At 35.3% G+C, this 19,897-nt stretch overlaps 4 protein-coding genes across 8 annotated transcripts; 2 read left to right on the forward strand and 2 right to left on the reverse strand.

Annotated features, from left to right (window-relative positions):
• Positions 1–631: 631 nt before the first annotated feature.
• On the forward strand, positions 632–5,706 carry LOC105667563 (ethanolaminephosphotransferase 1-like). Of its 2 annotated transcripts, none has more exons than XM_067357513.1 (8): positions 632–655; positions 2,427–2,495; positions 2,582–2,774; positions 3,074–3,336; positions 3,474–3,631; positions 3,831–4,011; positions 4,099–4,275; positions 4,429–5,706. In XM_067357513.1, exons 1-8 carry the CDS (start codon positions 647–649, stop codon positions 4,489–4,491), a joined length of 1,113 nt encoding a protein of 370 aa, XP_067213614.1. In that variant the 5' UTR covers positions 632–646; the 3' UTR covers positions 4,492–5,706. The 2 variants fall into 2 exon arrangements, with proteins under 2 accessions (XP_067213614.1, XP_012214833.1); XM_012359410.2 differs by lacking the exon at positions 632–655 and adding an exon at positions 1,726–2,219.
• On the reverse strand, positions 5,598–6,319 carry LOC105667565 (coiled-coil-helix-coiled-coil-helix domain-containing protein 7). The gene is made up of 3 exons (XM_012359412.2): positions 6,182–6,319; positions 5,896–5,994; positions 5,598–5,828 (listed from the first exon to the last, which is right to left on the reverse strand). Exons 1-3 carry the CDS (start codon positions 6,317–6,319, stop codon positions 5,727–5,729), a joined length of 339 nt encoding a protein of 112 aa, XP_012214835.2. The 3' UTR covers positions 5,598–5,726.
• A 48-nt stretch (positions 6,320–6,367) lies between these two features.
• On the forward strand, positions 6,368–7,496 carry Rrp40 (exosome complex component Rrp40). Its single transcript, XM_012359411.2, has 2 exons — positions 6,368–6,573; positions 6,697–7,496. Exons 1-2 carry the CDS (start codon positions 6,368–6,370, stop codon positions 7,214–7,216), a joined length of 726 nt encoding a protein of 241 aa, XP_012214834.1. The 3' UTR covers positions 7,217–7,496.
• Positions 7,497–7,938: 442 nt separating this feature from the next.
• Positions 7,939–19,887, reverse strand: LOC105667562 (contactin-1). Of its 4 annotated transcripts, none has more exons than XM_012359407.2 (6): positions 19,546–19,886; positions 18,246–18,539; positions 17,772–17,962; positions 17,397–17,526; positions 16,901–17,041; positions 7,939–15,855 (listed from the first exon to the last, which is right to left on the reverse strand). In XM_012359407.2, the coding sequence occupies exons 1-6, from the start codon at positions 19,721–19,723 to the stop codon at positions 15,692–15,694; spliced, it is 1,098 nt and encodes a 365-aa protein (XP_012214830.1). In that variant the 5' UTR covers positions 19,724–19,886; the 3' UTR covers positions 7,939–15,691. The 4 variants fall into 4 exon arrangements, with proteins under 4 accessions (XP_012214830.1, XP_067213615.1, XP_012214832.1 ...); XM_067357514.1 differs by lacking the exon at positions 19,546–19,886 and adding an exon at positions 19,000–19,516; XM_012359408.2 differs by having other exon boundaries at positions 15,709–15,850; positions 19,546–19,885.
• Positions 19,888–19,897: the final 10 nt, after the last annotated feature.

Genomic DNA, 19,897 nt, shown 5'->3' on the forward strand with positions numbered 1-19,897 from the left:
TTAGTGACACACGACATGTTATAGTGCATTATAATCAATTACAATTGAAATCAGCTGATATTGTGAAAGAAGAGGGTGAATTACTGAGGGTTCAAAGCGTTTGCTTAGTGCGCAGACGCAACTTTATTTCCACGACAGCGCATCACTGGTCCACAATGCGCAGCGAGCTACTACGTGACAAGGATCTCGCCTCATCGTTCCCGTCGTCGTTTTTCTTCGGTTAATCAGTGGTGATCTCGACACTTTGATACGTTTGACAAATATATTTCTGGCATCTTTTACACAAATTCGCGTGCGGTCCTAACAGCACGCCGAACTTTTCGGCGCACGATGCACATGAACAAACAGCCATTTTCGCCGGTACACCGGCTTCCACGGCAGTGTCTGCTGTCTCTTTCTCTGGCCATTAGCAAAATATATGTCAAATGTGTAGTGTTGAAATGATCACTACTGATCAGTAAAAAAAAAAGCGGCAACGGTAACGACGAGGTGAGATCCTCGTCACGTAGCTCGCTGCGCATTGTGAACCTCGCTCGGGAGCAGTGACATAAACTCGAAAGCGCCTGGCACAGCGGAAGCACGCACACACAAGCGAAAATTGCATACGTCACGCGTCCGTATGCCGGTACCGAATGGCTGAGCGCTAATGCGTGACGTATGAACTCTGTCCAAAAATTATGATTGCACATTCTTTTATTAAGTAGTTATATCAATAGTTAAATAGTTAAATAATTATTAAATATTATATATATATCGTAATGTCTATAAATCCTTTTTTTTTAGACTTTTATTAAAAATATTTTAATACCGATGTAATTATTTATTAATTTTGTAATTCGTTATTTTCAATTATACCGCCCGCTAGTAGTCTGTGAAGTGGAATTTTTTAGCATTTTATTATATATTATTTGGATTTTGATCAAAGGTTGATTAATGACGTCATTGCATGATCTCTACCAATAAAAGACTTGAATTTATAGTAAAATAGTAATTAATCAATCTTGAATTGATCAAAATCCGTGTAATTGAAAACGCTATTTGTTACAGCGATTGGTTCCGCTGTACGCAACGATGTTGTACACCCAATAAATTTTATTAATTATTTAATTTTAAATATTATTAGTCTTTTAGAATTATTGTTGATATTGTTAGTTGGGGTAGCATTTTTAACTTTGTTAGAGCGTAAATTATTAAGTTATGTTCAATATCAAAAGGTCCTAATAAATTAAGATTTATAGGGATTATACAATCTTTTAGTGATGCTATTAAGTTATTTAATAAAGAGGTATTTTATATTTTTAAATCTAATCTATAGAATAGAACCAACAGTAGCATTGGCTGCGTTCAGCAGAACAACTGCTGAATTGTCGTCTAGTCAACACTTAACGTTGATTTGTTGGTTCTAAAAGTAAGAGCCAATCATGTTCGATTGCTACCAAGCGATTTGTTCTGCTGAACGCGCCCATTCAGTGGACTCAACAGTTGGGCAAAGTTACTAGATTTTTCGCTAAATGGTGCTATTGATTTGTTGGCTTTAAAAGTAAGAGCCAATTTCGTTCGAGTGCTGCTGAGCAATTTGTTCCGCTGCACGCGCCCAATCTGTCCAGACTCTTATTTTAAAAGATTCTACATGCATGTGTACTGAGGCTGCGTTCTGTAAAGCACATATGCGCGCATGTATCTATAGTATACGTAACGTATACTGTAGATACATGCGCGCATATGCTCTTTACGGAACGCAGCCTGTAGGTACTGTGTGGCCTCTCTGCGGCAACAAGCCGGGATTGCCTGTGATCGCCCGATTTGCGTGCATACGTAATACACGCGTTATTTATTACATCGTCTCATCGCGCTGTAAGGTGACGTGCAATATTCAACGCGCATGAAGGCGTGCACGTTATTTTTGAGGGAAAATCAGATCGAGAGTGGAGTGTTTACAATGTTGAGTCAAGTAAAATCTGCAATGCTGCACGATGAATCGATGTAATAAACAGTTTTGCGGACAATGCAAATAATATAATAACGGAAATTACTAAACGTTTTCTGTTGAAAACCGCATACTATTTCCTAGCGCAAGTCGAGTAGATGCGCAATCAGAAAGCGAATGTCAAATTTATAGTTGGTTAGATTTCCGAGATTCCAAAAAAATGTATCGAAAATTTAAGTTCGAGATAGAATACCTAACGGAGGAACACCTCACGGGCTTTGAAAGTTACAAAGTGAGCATTTGATTTATAAGTATTAATAAATATAAATTACGGAAATTTTATATATATTTATATAATTATAATATATAATACTTATGATACATAACTTATATATAAATTTTATAAAAATGTGTTCGATTAATCAAATGAACAGTAGTTTGTTCTGTGCTGTTTGTTTTGGCCAGTACTGTAGTATTAATTCTGATGGTCTAATTTCAGTATAGCTCCTTGGATACGAGTCCTCTGAGCGTGTATGTTATGCACCCTTTTTGGAACAAAGTAGTACAGGTACAATCTGCTTTGAAGTAAATATTAAAATATAACAGGAAGATAGTTGACAATATTTATTATAGATATTGATTGTCTGATTTCAGTATTGTCCTAAATGGGTTGCTCCAAATGTACTAACTTTCTCTGGGTTTCTTTTCACTGTGTTGAACTTTATGTTATTTGCAAGTTACGATTATTACTTCTATGCGTCTAGTGATGACAAACCAGAATATCCTCCTATACCACGGTGGGTCTTTGCTGTGGCCGCTTTTAACATTTTCATGGCCTACACGCTTGGTATGTGCGTCTAATATTGATTATTATTATTATTTTAATTTTGACTCTAAATATTAACATATATTAATCATATAATCAATATAGAGTATTTAGATGATTGAGATAATCTTAATGAAATATAAAATTTATCTTTTGAACAAGAAGTAATTAAGAAAATTATATAATATACAAATTTAAATTAAATAAGATGAATAAATAGCACAATAAGTGTCATTTGATTTATAATTCTAGATTTGATTGAGTAGATTTTTTAACATATATAATAATGTTATATAAATAATGTTTACTTGTAATTACAGATGGAATAGATGGAAAGCAGGCACGACGTACACAAACGTCCGGTCCATTAGGAGAACTATTTGATCATGGTTTAGACAGTTGGACTGCTATGTTGATTACTGTGTGCATGTACTCAGTATTCGGCAGAACGGATCACAGCGTTTCACCAATAAGAATGTATTTTATATTGTGGAACGTATTTATTAACTTCTACCTGAGTCACTGGGAAAAATATAACACCGGTGTGTTATTTTTACCCTGGGGATACGATGCTTCCATGCTAGTGAGTTTAGCAGTAATGATTGAATTATAACAAAATATTTTACCTGATGATTACAATTTATGTTTTTTTTTTTTGCGGCATGTACAAATTAATCATTATTTGTGAGAATTTATATTGGCTCTTTGTTAATTTTCTAGGCAACCGTCATAGTATTTACTCTTACCAGCATAGGTGGACACGAAGCTTGGAAATTTGAATTGCCAGGCGGTGTGTCAGCGGGAATGATGTTTGAAATGTTATTTTATGTCAGTGCACTTGTGTCCAATTTGCCAGTCGTTCTTTGGAATATATACAAGTGAGTGTGTTTCCTTGTTGTGCGACAGTAAATCGTCTCATAATTTTTAACCAAACTAAGCAGTCGAAAAATGTTATACATTTAGAAAAAGATCTCGTTAAGAAACTTTTAACGTGGTAACTTTTCTTTACATACAAAGCGGATCTGAAAGGCTTTTGGTACCAATCTGAACAATCAATTACATATTTGTCTTTTACAGATCGTACAGAGATAAAACTGGCAAAATGCGAACATTTCCAGAGGCAATAAGGCCTTTAGTACCTTTGATTTTGCTCTTCGCAATTTCCACACTCTGGATATTGCACTCTCCGAGTAACGTCCTAGAAAAGGATCCAAGAATAATATATTTTGCGATTGGCACAATTTTTTCCAATATATGTGTAAGATATAGCATAGTGATTTTATTTCAGTATTATTGTTTGTTCATCAATCTATCAATATTATTATTTCGTCCTTCATTATTGCAGTGTCGATTGATCGTATCTCAAATGAGTAATACTAGATGCGAGGTATTACCTTGGATATTATTGCCAGTAGCGGTGGCCGCTATTTTCTCGTTTATCTTACCCAGAGTGGATCTGGAATCTATGTATTTAGTCTCTGTAGTAGCCGTTTTAGCACATATTCATTATGGCGCTTGTGTGGTAAGTTTAATGACAAGTTATAAGATCGTATTTGTAATTTACAAAACACTCGTATATCTTTAATTATATATAATTTATGATTATATCAATTGTAATTTTTATAACGTAAGATACTTGATCACTTGTCACTTATACGTCATATCAATTTTGCAGGTACGTCAAATGTGTCGCCACTTCCGCATTCAAACCTTCTCTATAAAAGATCATTCCGAATGACTACTTGCCGACGATACATGTTAAAAACGAAGAAACTACGGTGAAAATGAGTCGATAAAAATTTGCCGGGAAAAGCAAACAGGGAGAAGAGATCTGACACACATGTATGGTTTCGCTATTAGAGTTCCACTACAGAGTTCATTACCACGATAAGACACTTGTCGAGAATAAAGGATTTCTAGACTCTCGCGCCTTTTAGGAGACCGTGTGCCGTTCACACGAATTACTACAGAAAAGTGTTATCCGCAGAGATTTGATAGTAGCATCCATTTTCTTTACGCATTCACTATCTAAAAGTCACATCCTCCGAATCGTTTATTTCGATTATATTTAAACGAGAGCCAAGTTTTTTATCCAAACCGGTTCGATTAATTTACTGTGATATAACTTGATTATGCGCATAACTCTCTCCAAATGCACCGATTGGTCTGTAAACGTTCTCTATTTTGTATCCCCCTTAAGAACATTGAGCTTGTGTGTGTACAAATACTTTTTCTTTGAATGCTGCCAAACTCATCAAGCGGTAAACTAAAAATGCACCTCTTCGTTTTCGACATGTATCGTCCCTCGGACGTTATATTAATCGATGTATGTACGTACCAATAATGGAATGATCCATTTATCTACTCTCTTCTTCTTTTCTTTTTTCTTCTTTTCTAGTTTGTTTCTTTCGTATATTTAGAAATTACACGAGAAACGTATAAATCATCCATTGGTAGTTTATATATGTTTCGATTGTAGAATAATCTGTTGTAAAATACTTTAAATTGCATTTAGTGCAAGACGCTACGGCGTGATGAGTAAGAAAGGAGCGAGTGTATATTATTATATCCGTTGAGTGTATATTTTGTGTCGAGATGTATATCAATTATGTCATATAATCGCAATGCAAAATTTCGATATGACAAAATGTAATATTGTGGAACATTGCTAGCAAGTTTTTTTTAATTTTTCCATTATACTTTAAGATGTAAACTTTTGCACTTGTAGATACGTTAAAACGATATGTTTTCCTTGAACGTGTAAGATAAAATATGTTTAAGATATGTTGGAAGAAGTTTAGATAACAAAGTTTGCTGAGCATTCATTTCTTTCAATGAGATTAATATATTTCAAGCTTGAACTTTATTGGACTATATACATAACGTATTATGATGTAACATTGCGAGCATTGAAAAATTTACATCGTCGAATAAAAAATATTTTTACAAAGTACGATCTGTGTACATCGATTGTTACCTAGAGTTAAGGAAATCAGCTTTTATCTTTGCACGCTCCTTCGGAGGCGGCATATATGGCTTGATACCTTTTAATTTGCGCTCAGACTGTACAGTAGCCTGAAAAGAGAGATATTCTTAACTATTTTACAGGCATAAATAAATATTTTAAGAAGAAGAAAATTACCCAAAAATCTTTACAGTTTCTATAGTTGACAAAGTATACTTCACACGCACTACGTGTCTCCTGGTTGGAATCGAGGCATTTTAAAGATAAGAGATGCTCCTACAAAAATTTAGAGGACATAATATACATTACGGATAAAAAAACTGTGCAAATTTCGTTCTTTTTCTTGCATTTGTCAATAATGGTACCGTCTTTATATTTTTTCTCTACTTCATTGTATGGACACATGTGATCGAAGGCACAACCTGTGTAAATAACATTCAACGATTATAAATTATTTGAATACCTTGTGACAAGGATTATTTTCTTCCTGGTCACATCGTAATCTTTTCGCAGGATCTACTCCTTTATTTGTAACGTTATTTTCTTGAACACTCATCTCGCCGACATAACCGCTGACATTGAAACAAAAACATAACCTCATTCTTCCCAAGCTGAAAGTTTGGAACTTTAGTACCCGATCGAAGTGAAAATGGAAATCAATGTCGGCGATGTGGTGATGCCGGGTGACAGTTTAAAGAGCATCGTGCCAATCAAGAGAGAAGGAAGAGAAGATAGAGAGACTGTGATCCTGGGCCCCGGATTGCGCCGTGAAGATGACACTGTGTTCGTCTGTAAAGCGGGTATCCTGAAGAGACGCGATCCGGCCGTATACTACGTCGACAGCTACCAGAAACGGTATGTAGCATTGTTATTTTCGATAATAAGCACACGATATTATTCTTCAAGAATCAAAATGATCTTGACAATTCTCTGATCGCAATTAAATCTACTTTAAGATACTCTTTCACTTGCGCACAGATATATTCCCAGCCGAGGTGAGAACGTGGTCGGTATAGTGACGCAGAAGAGCGGCGACATTTACAAGGTGGACATAGGAGCCAGCGAACAAGCGACACTCTCCTACCTGGCCTTCGAGGGTGCCACGAAGAAGAACCGACCCGACCTGCAGATCGGCGATGTAGTGTACGCCAAGCTGCTGATCGCCGGCAGGGACATGGAGCCCGAATTGGTCTGCGTGGATTCTCACGGCAAGGAGAACGAGCTCGGTGTGTTGAGCTCAGACGGCATGATGTTCAGCTGTTCGTTGAGCCTTGTGAGAAAAATACTCAATCCGGACTGTCCGTTGTTCAAATTACTCGGTCGGAATCAAGCGTATGAAATTGCCGCCGGGATGAACGGCAGGATATGGATCAAGGCGCAGTCGGTTCCAGAGACAATTGCAGTGGCAAACGCCATTCTAGCGGCGGAATACACGATAGCCAGTGAAATGCAGAGGCTCTGTGCTAGAATCGAGAAAACTTTGATGTTGGTGATATAATTTTCACGCAGGGATGTTGGGACTGATTTGAAAGAAACTTGACTTTATAAAATAAAATAAAATAGTACCCATTTTTGTTTTGGAATGTCTAATTGCATTTCAAACTAGTTCTAATATGTAAAATAATAGTCGAGCAGATAATTGGCGAAAATTAAAACCAAACGCCATACCAACACTTTTCGATATACCTTGTACATATTTAATTATTACAGTGACAACCATTGTGATAAATCGCCGTGATAACTATCTTGATAATAAATTAAAATTATAGGTACAATTATTCATATTCTTTATATTAAAAATCCTTTCAAATCGACCGTTTTCTATACTATTAGTATACGAATTTTAATTACAGAAAAGAATTTTTCATTTCACACCAAAAAAAGAATTTCACAAAAAATAAAAGTCGGTACAACAGGACTCTGGGATTCCCTTATTCATATCTATCCATCCATCATTGATTCGTTATATGTGCATCAGTGGAAATGAATTCATGATTGCATACAGAGTGATTCTAATAACTGGGCTATTATAGTTCTTTTCCAAGTCAAATAGAAAAAAATTCTTCACTGTTTAACATGATCTCTCATAATAAATAATAAGATTCCTTTTACTATTTTTTTTTCCATCTCGACTTGGAAAAGAACTGTAATCCAATTACTAGAATCGCTCTGTACAAGCTGTCGGTACAAGACTAATAATTAAATAGAAGTAAAGGAATATTCGCTTCGTACGAAATTTAATATTTAATTTTAACAAAGAAAACTTGGTGACATTTGAATATTACACATATCGTATTACACTAGTAACCACAAGCGGTATATCGATATATAAATACAAAGTGACAAGCGCTGATAATTTTCATTACATCTGATATGTGCTCTAGTGCTCTCTTCAGCTTGCTCGAGCTATGTACGTGTAGGTTAGACGACAGTGACGGTAATTGCACTCAAGCACAACCTTTACTTTCTCATTGCAAAGTGACAATCGAAAAGCAACAATTCAAGTCCAGAGAATATACCGCTACTATTTCCGCGTAATTTTTTTTTCCAACTAAGCTTTACACAGAAGAAGATACCTTTGTACTTGATGGAATGTGTTCATTGCCATCGCTTTCTAATTAAGCGTACATGCGAGAAAATCATTGGTGTAGCAATTTCAAAATCAATCGATATCTGCGAAAATTCTTAAAACGGAAAGATAATAAAATTCTGTTTTTATTTCTAAACACATGTGTCACGCATATTTTACAAAATTGTCGAGACGAATTATTGAATTCCAATGATTTTCTATTTCTCGTCATCGCACAGCGAATATTTCTGCACTGATGACAGTAACAACTTATATTAAATGCGCAGCACTTATTGCGCTTGATCGATTGACAGTTCAATGACACATAAATACAGATTACAAGTAGAAAAAAAGAAAAAAACGATATATGCGCAATAGAGCGCACACGTAACAAAAAAGTCAAAAGATGTAGCAAACAAAACAACGTATTGACGTAACAGAAATATACCTATTAAAGCTAAACTATTGTTTTTGGTCATTTATGGCCCCTGCCCTCCATTTCACAGCACCATTCTAAAATAAAATGTTAATCTAAAAGCTATAAAAAAAGACACCATATTTAGGGTCGAATTTCCTTCACACAGGACAGACACAAAGTTCTGAGTCTTGCAAAATCTCTGCAAAAAATGCAAAAAATAAGACAGAAGATAAAGTAATTACATCTTGAAAATTGTGTCTCGGAAGCTCTTGAATTATAAAAGTAAAATTATTATAAAATTTAGAATTATAATTACATAAAATTGCAAGATGTGTCATAATCAAAATTACATATGTGAAATAAATCACAATTGCTTTGCTTCCTACATTTTGAAATAAATATCTCTGAGATTGAAATCCGCCCCTGAATACGGTTTATTGCACGCTAATCACAAGAAATCACCGATCAAGTCGAACGCATTCGTGACATTATCTACCGCGATACATTTTCTTTCGCCGAACTAGTATTTAATTCAATGAGTTTAAACACAAATGTGCCACGCCAGCAATGCGTAACAGATGTAGTTTTTACAAGAAACGAAGAAGTTGCAAGTCACGTAGAAAGAAACGGTGTGAGCTATTAACATCTAGTATGAAACTATCGGGTACATTCTGTATATTATGGAAGAAGCCGCAGCGCTTTTTTTTTTTGTAAAAACCACACACTTATGCTTATCGCACATCAGGATGTAATTAGGCAGGCAAATATGTATGTTGGGGACGATACATGGCGGCACTAGCAACCATAAACGCACTATTCTATGGCATTGTGCTCCGCTTAATATATATGTTTCATTGAGTGCGCTAATCATCGAGGTATGTCGGGGATAATTATGTGAAATACATTTTATGATAGGGGAGATTAAATATGCACGCACATCTATTGCGGCGATATGCAGACGAACAATTACAGCTGAAATGAGCTTCAAAAGAAAGCAAGAGTCTATTTCGCGGAAGAGAATAAAAATTGCGGTGATTCAAACTGAAGGAAGAGAGAGAGAGTTATTCAAGGTGAGGCATCGACAAAATGTCGTACTGGCGAAAAGAAATTGATCCGAAAGACATTCCGCAATTTCAATTTTAAAGTAAAATATTTATTAAAATATATTAAATTATTAAAATAACATTAAAAAATTAAAAAATGTAATAATAATAGAAATATGTAATAATAATACAACGATAAAATAAACTTTTAAGTTTTAAAAAATAATATACTATATAAATATTACTATAAAATAAGGCACAATACTACACTTTTAAACAACACTACACAAAAAAGTGCAACATGAAATCAGAAGTTTAAAATACCTTGTAAAAGCTATCGAGAAAAAGATTTCACGATATTTTTCAATGTCTCGCCTCGAAAATGTTGAAATATGCGTCTACAGATTACTACAATAGCCGATGAATTATTACTGTTTGTGATATAAATGTAAATATTCTGCCATTATTACTGTAGGTACACGTTTACACTCGTAACCAGATAATATCAAAGTCGTATCATCTAAAATTTTATCATTTGAATATTTTTCCCTATGACTCCTATTTCACTTTTGCGTCCACCTAGATTTATTTATCAGCGATCTTCTTACTCAACTCTAACCGTAGAAAGGAATAGAAAATATATTTGCTATATAAATATATATGTGGCGGTATATAAAGCGCGCAGTTGGTATGTCAATTCTTCATTTGTCACACATCATTGTCATTTTTCGCTTTTTTTTTTATAGTGATAAGAGACTTCAGTGGACGCGTTATCTACGCTACTAAAAATAATTTTCATTACACGAATGTTTTTTTTTATGCACGTAGATATGCTATTTACTCCACACAGTACAATGGCAGAAATTCCGTAATGCAAAGATGCTCTCTAAAGTTTGTTATCATAATCCTTATACCAGTTTGGTAAGTTTAGTTATAAGAATAATTTGTTAGATTACACTTTCGCCTTTGAAGTAAAACAGCTTTTTTTAATAGTTTTTGCTATAGGCATTAGGTGTGTATAGTATATTTATCGTTCTACCTCTTTGACAAAAAAATAAACAGTTATGCCTAAAAGTTGTAGGAAAGTCTGAAGAGTCGTACAATCAAGAATTAGACGACTACTGTACACATCTGAAAAACTGATCGCAAACTGCGAAATCAAATACGCGATCGTGTGGACAATTATAATTTTATCTAAAATACATAATGTGCGGAATTATATTTGTAAATCCTAATCGCTATATTATTTTCCTTGTAACGAGTATATATAAAAATGCAAATCTATATTATAAGTATATATTATTATATTAAAAATTTAATACTACAATAATTGTTTATTATTGAAGATGCTACGCAATATTCTTAATCAATTTGCATTTCGAGCGAAAGTAATACGACTCTTCCGACAATTAAAAGAGGGATGCACAAATGACTTTTTACGAGCGACAATTTGTCCATCGGCGAAGCGAGAGATGGATATTGCGGCCATTGTCTATCTCGATAGATAAATATTATCATCAGGTTTCAGCACAATTGTAATGTATATAAAAAATTGTCTTTGCTTACGCCTACAGTAGCATAATACTTCGGTAGTATAAATATATTTATATATATGTATATATATATATATATACGCACATATACATATATACGTATTCCCGTATCATTATTATAATCATTATTATTGTATTATTTTCCTTACGTAGATATATCTATACCATTCACAACACAGAGTGCACAGTACGAAGCTGAATGTCGATCCGCTTATCCTTTCATCACATTCCTTTACACACATACGTATACTTAAGAATGTGTTGAAAGGAGAAACAAATCCGAAAGCCTCAATGTAACAACGCACAACCAATTTTTATACAACCTGCGTGCACAAAGTATTTTGTCACTTCATAGTTGACTTGTGTATGTGTCGCGCTATGCGCTTAAGTTAATTGTTAAAATTAAGATACGACATCTCATCAATATTAAGACAGTTCCAACGATACAAAAATGTAGAAAGTGAGTAGGATCGGGTATATAAAGAAAATATTGTAGAAAAACCAGCAGACAAAACAGTTTTTTGCTTCACTTGACCGTAACTTCCGCGGAAATTACGGTCAAGTAATTGCGCGCACGTAACTGACGATATACGTTTATACGTACACTACTTTGACGATTGGAGATTATTCAAAATGGTTTGCAAAAGAAAATGTTATAAATTTATTTTATGAAAAATTGGTTTCTATATTTTAAATTTTGCGAGAAAAATCATTATGTGCTGTTGCTACTTTTTACTGCTCTCCACGCACGATATTAAATTATGTCATTTTTGTCATAAAGATTATGCGACAACAATGTGGTAAATTTAAATACGACTTTTATAACATATTTATCTAATTATATTCAATTTTTTTTAATAATTTGAAAGTAGTTTTCCTACAATTAAACAAAATTATTCGTTTGATTAACCTATGAAAATTATTGAGTAAATTGTTAAATAGAGAATATTAATAACTACATGATAAAAAATTCTAAAAAAATTTGAGATATCGCCTTCTGACATTGCATTGAGAAATCGTTGGAACTACTTAAAAAAAATGTTAATAATTCAACAAATACTTTCAGAAACAAAATATTGCTTTTTTCCCGCTAAAAAGCTAGCGCGATCGATGAAAGAGTAACGGAAAAAGTATAGCGAGATTATAGGAACAACAAATATTCATTTCATCACCTGCTTCTGTATCTTCTTGTTACCCCAATATCTTGACATTGAAAAATGCGCAACCTAGTGTTTCAATAGTATCATGGAATGTTATCCAGTTGCTCAATAGAAATTCATTCACATCTACTACGGTAGCGTTATTCAAAATATGTAATGTGTGTCCTTTTTCTCACCCTATTTAAACGTTAAAGAATTAAGTGCTAGCGATTATGGAGACCTTATTATTATTGTACGCGATGATGCGAAGAAACTATTACTCGCGCATCGTAGGCTGTTGTATCGAGTGATCCACATCTACCGTTTCATACTCTTTCAATGGCCGCGTTCAGCAGAACAACTGCCGAATTGTCGTCTTGTCGACACTTAACGTCGATTTGTTGGTTCTAAAAGTAAGAGCCAATCATCGTTCGATTGCTACTAAACGGTTTGTTCCGCTGAACGCGCCCAACGGCACAAATGAAATGTGTAGCAATACACATGTGTGTACCGACTTTTCCTAACATCCTTCGAATATCCGTCGTCGAAAAATAGAAGTCGGACACCGCGTCATGCGTCTCATACGGTTTATTGTATCTATTGAAACTGACTGAGATAATTCGCGTATCTGTCCGCTTTCTTCAATTGGATTTTTGCGAATCACAATGCGCGCGAGTTAGCGAGTGGATATTGTGGTTGTTTTTAAAGTAGTGCAGAATTGTGTTAAAGCAATATTATGCATCCCTCGAACAAGCGTATGCAGATTATATCGTGAAAAATATTATCGATCAGATCTAATATGTAAACAATGTCTCGAGTATACTATTATTATTACAATTAAAACGATATCTTTCTAATTCGCGGAATTTTTCCACAAAGAGCACGTAACAAACAAGTATTTATTTGAAAAAAAAGCGGTTTCTATTGTCGATATATACAAGGTGATTCAAAATAACTTGATGTCCTTGGAATGTCACATTCTTGAGCAATTTCTAAGATGATTTTTCTTTTAACAAATTTGTCCGAAGCTTAGTTTTTGAGTTATAAAAATTAAAGTCAGTTTTGAATTATTAAAAATTGTAAAAGAAAATAAAATGTTGATTTGCAATATTAAACTTATAGAAGAAATCAACCAATTAATTGTTGATAAATAAAAGCATCGTCATTCTCTAATTTGTGTAATTTGGATTTGTCACTAAAATCTAAATATTTTAATAAAAATTTTTTTTATTTTAAATAACCGTATAGTAAATAATTTAAAAAAAATATATAATTAATATTTTTGTAATTTGAATTTGTCACTAAAATCTAAATATTTTAATAAAATTTTTTTTATTTTAAATAACCTTCGCTAACTATCAAACTGTCAGAAAGCGAGATAAGCAATCAGTGTCATGGAAAAGCGTCAACAATACTTCGAAACTTTCGAGATTTTTAATACATTCGAATATCGAATACTTTATATGGTTTTTTAAAAATTAAATAACCGTATAATAAATCATTTTTTAAAAATAATATAATAATATTTGTGCAATTTGAATTTGTCACTAAAATCTAAATATTTTAATAAAATTTTTTTTATTTTAAATAACCTTCGCTAACTATCAAACTGTCAGAAAGCGAGATAAGCAATCAGTGTCATGGAAAAGCGTCAACAATACTTCGAAACTTTCGAGATTTTTAATACATTCGAATATCGAATACCTTATATGGTTTTTTAAAAATTAAATAACCGTATAATAAATCATTTTTTAAAAATAATATAATAATATTTGTGCAATTTGAATTTGTCACTAAAATATAAATATTTTAATAAAATTTTTTTTATTTTAAATAACCTTCGCTAACTATCAAACTGTCAGAAAGCGAGATAAGCAATCAGCGTCGCCGAAAAGCGTCAACAATCACTTCGAGATTTTCGATACATTCGAGTATCAATCTTCGCCTTTTTTATAGACGGATCACCACTAACAATAAGCTCAACTTTAGCTCACGAGCAACTGTATAATTATCGTATAGTGTTTTTATATTATTATGTTCTTATGATGCGTTGCACCGAATTATTTTCAATTATAACTCAAAAACTAAGTTTCGGACAAAATTTTGCAAAAGAAAGAATCGTCTTGGAAATCGTTCGAGAATATGACAAGGACGTCAAGTTGTTTTGAATCACCCTGTATATATATATATATATATAAAAAAAAGATTAATTTGCGAAGATTCTTAAAAAGGAACTTTCAACGACTTGTGCACACCTTAAAACGGCAGTAAATTCATTACATGATATACGCGCATATACGACCACTTAAACAACAAACGAGCATCTTAAAAGAAATCTCGACACTCATATACTATTCACATTACGTTACTTTTTTGAAAAAGTAAAGAAGTGCAAAATATATACTTTTTAGACAATATCGTCCGTCAATTATTACGTAATTCTTCGAAGTTCTTTCGCAAAATTATACTCTTAAGATTACAGTCTTACTACGATTCTCTTTAGCTCACAGGAGTCCGCTCCCTTTAAGCTCGATCACTGAGCAATCATTGAATGTGTCATTTGAGAAACTATACGAGAGACAGAAAACCCCTCCCCTGCAGTAAAACATCTCCAAAAAGTCTATTACTTCTCGCGAAGAAATCTGATTCGAGTCTTACATTCTGATTTTGAACACTTCATTGTCGTGACATCAGGAATCGAATGAAAATACGGAGCCCTTTTTTTCCCCCCAATTCCCTCTACTTCGACAATCTCATTTTGCATCCGATTTTTATCATTTGTTTCACACACGGACGAGAGATGTCTCTTTAAAATAAGTGTTAATCTATCTAAATTACATCGTTCTATTACTGCATATAAAAATTTTATTTAAATTTTCTTTTTAGAATTTTTCATTTGTAAATTTTCCAAGAATAATAGTGATTTTTTGTTTGAGAAGTGTCAAATTTTTTTTAGAATAAGTCCGATTCCTTCATTCGATCCCTAATAGAAAAGTCAAGGAAACTAACAGGGACACTCGAAGCAACTGATGGACTTGAGAAAATGTCCGAAGATTCAAGGTAGATTCTCGATGATCGCCGATAACCTTGCGCTTTACAATCCATCAACTCGCGGTCGATCATTTTTTTTTTCAGACAAACTCAAGGCCTTCCCGATAAAACTTCGCTTTACTTACTTCGTTCGTACGTGGAAAAACTGCGTCCAATCGACTGACTTCAGAGCGGAGCGTGACTACGATGAACAAAAAACGCTAAACCCGTCTAGGTTGCACAACGCTGTTGTTGTTGAGACGCGTGGTCGTTTGATTGTTGAAGTTCTCGTCCTGCGGCACGTGCTCGGTGCGCTCGTCGAAAAATCCCGGATTTAGAATGATGTTAGGCACGAGCTCAATCACCTCCTGCTCCTCCAGCTGCGCTGCAATTTCGGAACGGAGATTAATCTTCATTGGTCTGGGCCACGGACCTCATTAGCTTCTACCCTCTCCCTTCACCGGCCTTTCATTGTCAGGTATCGATTCGTATAATCACGGAATTTGGTTAATCACAATATTTTTTTTCCCCCCCTCCCCGAGTTACTTCGGACATTTCACAATTTTGTTAATCCAACAATGCGATTCTGCCAATCGAAACACCGTTTGCCTGACCAACGAAACGTGCTGCCTTTCACCTACCTCGATAACGCCAGAGATCAGACCTTATCGGTTACTGTAACCATTTCGTTCTCTTATCTAGACCATAATGCTCTCTATGACTATCATAATACTAATCGTCGCACTAAATTATTATCGGCAAGCTCATTAACATTATACAGTGTGATTAACATCTAATCGGAATAACAAGGGGAGAGATATTTATATTCAAAGAGAATCAGTAACCAGACAGGTAAATCTGCGGCGAGAAAAGTTTCGAGATTTCATTCCAATGAGTGCCATATATCGTAAGAGATAAAAATGAGTTAATTAATGGGTTAATTGAGTGCTCGTTTAGTGTGTGACGGTGCGACGATCTGGTGAAGTGGCGTGTTAATAGAACTCATGGGATGAGAATCGGTCTGTTGAATGCTCGTGTCGGTAAATGTATGCTGAACCGAGATTTGCGAGGTGCTCAAGAGTACATTACATAGAAATGAGATATTATAAAAAAGTACTGATAATTCGGAAGAACATGGCTGCTGTCGCGTAATAGAGAGAAGCTAAAGATCAGGAGTCATAGATAAGTCAGCTAATTGGCTAGGAGATGCTAACGTTCCAATTGTTCTGTCATGTGAGTGGTGTACGTTCTTCAGCTAACTTGCGCGAATGCTTCTATGGAGGGAGAACAATCTTTTAGAAAATCGTGCTTCTTAGAGAGGCCATGAATGCCATCATCATCACCAGCGGAAAGAAGTAGTAGTAGCAGCAGTAAAGAGACAGAGTAGAAGCGGAAGCTCTTACGGTACGGTTATCAGATAGGATGCTTACAGGGTGCCTTGCACTCGCGATACAGTAGGTAACAAGTACCTAAACCAAGAATCATAAGTGTGCCCATCACAATACCTACGGCTGCCACCCAGACGCGCGTATCGAAATTCTCTACACCGGCTAAAAGATGTCGGGCGAGCTCTGAAAATTAGTTAGGTCGCATAATAGAGTCGCGTTAGACGCTGTTGCTTAGATGCTGTACAGGAAATGTTTAATAAATATATATATATATACATAGAATATCGCGAAACTACTGCCGCGCGCTAAAATTACGGATTCTTGCTTTGAAAAATTTCAGACTTTAGCTTTCGATCGAAAATTATGAATGCTCCGATTCAAAGCGACATATCTTTTAGGTTAGTCCTCATTTTTGTAACTTGCAGCGATAGTTTCGCAATGCTGTATGCAAAAGTTTCGAGCTTTACTTAATCTCAGCGATAGATCTCTATTTACAAGCGCGATATGACTTTACAGTAGCAATTGCAACAAAAAATACCCAATTCCTCTACGCTGTGATGTGTATGACCCTCGACCTCCACGATCTCTCCTTTTCCCAACTGATTGGTTGCCCATACTCGAAACGAGTACGTAGTGTTTGGCACCAAATGGTACACATCTATTTGTCTCTTCAAGGCAAGGAAACAATCATTAGTTTCAGTTCGATTAGTCGCCTTCTACGTGGAATAATTTGATAACATTATGATGTTAAAAGTCTACACTCCCGTGATGCATTATTAGAAAATAATCTATCTCTCTTTATATTATTATAACGTATAAAATGTAACAAGTAACAAATGTTATCAAGTTATGTTCCGTTGTTTTTCTTTTATCCCTGCTTTCTGTTACAGTCGTGAGATTTACAGATACTTACAGAATTTGGAGGAATGTGCGTTGGGATAATGGGTTTCCACTCTTCTGGTTCCTCGCCTGCGACTGGTTTCAAACGATATTCGGCAGTGAAGTCTATAATAGGGTATCCGCCGGTACCAGCCACTTCCCAGAGTATGTTGGCCAATATCGTGGATGGCTTGACCCATACATTGTGCAAAGCAGGAGGAGGAGCTGAGGCGAGAAAAAGAACTGTTATTACGCTAAGGTCCACAATTTCATTTTTCAATATACGAGTGATTCTTATTTCAAGATTTGCCGAATAAGATTTTCAAAACCTTAACTCTGAACGCTTAAAATGGCATACTTTCATATAAATTTTTCGAATAATTCACACATTTGTTTCCAAATTTTTTAGTATATTTAAAAAACGAAAACGCTGATACTCAAGTTTTTCACATGCTGATTGTAGTTACAAATCATTCTATATAATACTTAAGTGGCTGCTACAACGCACTTTTGACTTCCACATTGATCCTAGCTTTCACAACATCGTGATCGTCCATGGTGCACGAATAATTGCCGGCATCGTTTGTGCTGACGTTCAACAATTCCAGCATGCCGTTTGGCTTGATTTTCAGTCGCTCAACCTGCCCATCTTCTCGCCCTTCTCTCACCCACATCACTCTGATATTCGACTCCTCGGAATACGTAAGAGCATTCTCGTCATCGCAGGCCAATTTCAGGCCTTTACCAACGTCTACGGTAATGTATTGTATTGGTACGACGGCATACACTGCTTCCTGCCATCCTGCAAGTTCATAAATTGCCTTTTAGCTTATTTTCATCGTCAAGTTGTTTATATTATATGAATGCAACAAATGTTTTAAGAGCGACAAAAACTTGACTGGTAAGCTTGAAGGATTGTACACAACTATATATGCTATTGCGCCAGAATCAATTGTATAGATGATAAGAATAAAAATAAGCGGACAAACAAATTCATTACATCTTCTAGAAATAATTTGATAGATAGACAGATAAATGTATTGATTCCTTAGAATCAATTGTGCAAACAGCGAGAATAAAGATATGATAAACAAATTCATTATTCTATTGCACTCTATAAAAATGAACACACAAGTTCAAGGCAGCAAAACTCAAAAGAAGAGTAATAAAAATACAATTGAAGGCAAAATATATTAACAAATTATATTATAACTTGAGATTTGTTTTTTTTTTTTTTTTTTATTATTGTGTATTTAACGTGCCGTCAACCATATGTTAACACATGAATTTGTCAACGAGTGTCAAGACACATTGGAATTGGCTTGTGAACTTCACACTCGTGCAAGTTCATGTGTTAAGGCATTCCCGTGACCGTGTGTGCTCTCTTGCACATAACTTCACGGTTCTTGTTTAAAGGAAGAAAAAATAAATTGAGAATAATTGTCTACAAGAGATTTCTGTTTTAGTCTTATTACAGGTTATAAAAACTGACGACGTTGCCAGTTGAAGATCAGATTATGCATATTTTGCCATCGCTATTATGCAGCAGTGACGGCAGTAACGCAGGTGGCGATAGCAAAAAGAGGATAGTCTTTTTACATAACTCGACCCTGAATCGTAACGATCGGCGCGTTCCATAACCGGCTAGGAATCGCATGATCGTTAGATATGGATCGCAGCTGCATTGTTCCTCGGTGGATGCACGTCTGTCTCTGTCTCTGTCTCTCTTCTTCCCCCTCCCGTCAACCCTCTCCCTATCTCTTTCTCTCTCTCTCTCTCGCGGTAATCACTTGTGGCGGAATCCTTACCTGTCAAGAAGAGTATCAGCAACGGCAGCAATTTACGTTCGTCCATTCTGCCATAATAAGGCGAGCGCGTGAACGCCTGGCAAAGTGTACTTATGAGACTCTCGTGGACCGCATATCTCTCGTCGATCGATCGGCCTTGTGTCTTTCGTTCCTCGCGGCGACTTCGACTACGCGACATAGACGCGTCGCGTCACTCGATGTCGGCCGCTGCTACTGTCAAATTCATCGCGATCCGCCGACCCACATCAACCGTCCGTCACAAAGTATCATCAACGTTACCCGTCACGCTTCACGGAGCACCGCCCGTCCGGCGCGCCTCGCTCTTTTATCGAGTCACGCCGTCGGCGCCCTC

Source organism: Linepithema humile, chromosome 6, assembly GCF_040581485.1.
Source record: "Linepithema humile isolate Giens D197 chromosome 6, Lhum_UNIL_v1.0, whole genome shotgun sequence".
Classification (NCBI taxonomy): Eukaryota; Metazoa; Arthropoda; class Insecta; order Hymenoptera; family Formicidae; genus Linepithema; species Linepithema humile.

What these genes read in the sequence shown, in the direction of transcription:
- LOC105667565 (XM_012359412.2), bottom strand. Translation starts at nt 6,319, where the DNA reads ATGAGGTTATGTTTTTGTTTCAATGTCAGCGGTTATGTCGGCGAGATG. An exon ending in AAAATAATCCTTGTCACAAG is followed by an intron (nt 5,995 to 6,181) that starts GTATTCAAATAA and finishes AAATTTTTGTAG; the next exon opens with GAGCATCTCTTATCTTTAAA. An exon ending in GAAACTGTAAAGATTTTTGG is followed by an intron (nt 5,829 to 5,895) that starts GTAATTTTCTTC and finishes CTCTCTTTTCAG; the next exon opens with GCTACTGTACAGTCTGAGCG.
- LOC105667563 (XM_012359410.2), top strand. Translation starts at nt 2,148, where the DNA reads ATGTATCGAAAATTTAAGTTCGAGATAGAATACCTAACGGAGGAACAC. An exon ending in CGGGCTTTGAAAGTTACAAA is followed by an intron (nt 2,220 to 2,426) that starts GTGAGCATTTGA and finishes GTCTAATTTCAG; the next exon opens with TATAGCTCCTTGGATACGAG. An exon ending in TTCATTATGGCGCTTGTGTG is followed by an intron (nt 4,276 to 4,428) that starts GTAAGTTTAATG and finishes TCAATTTTGCAG; the next exon opens with GTACGTCAAATGTGTCGCCA.
- Rrp40 (XM_012359411.2), top strand. Translation starts at nt 6,368, where the DNA reads ATGGAAATCAATGTCGGCGATGTGGTGATGCCGGGTGACAGTTTAAAG. An exon ending in GTCGACAGCTACCAGAAACG is followed by an intron (nt 6,574 to 6,696) that starts GTATGTAGCATT and finishes ACTTGCGCACAG; the next exon opens with ATATATTCCCAGCCGAGGTG.
- LOC105667562 (XM_012359407.2), bottom strand. Translation starts at nt 19,723, where the DNA reads ATGTCGCGTAGTCGAAGTCGCCGCGAGGAACGAAAGACACAAGGCCGA. An exon ending in GCTGATACTCTTCTTGACAG is followed by an intron (nt 18,540 to 19,545) that starts GTAAGGATTCCG and finishes ATGAACTTGCAG; the next exon opens with GATGGCAGGAAGCAGTGTAT. An exon ending in TCGCGAGTGCAAGGCACCCT is followed by an intron (nt 15,856 to 16,900) that starts GTAAGCATCCTA and finishes CCGAAATTGCAG; the next exon opens with CGCAGCTGGAGGAGCAGGAG.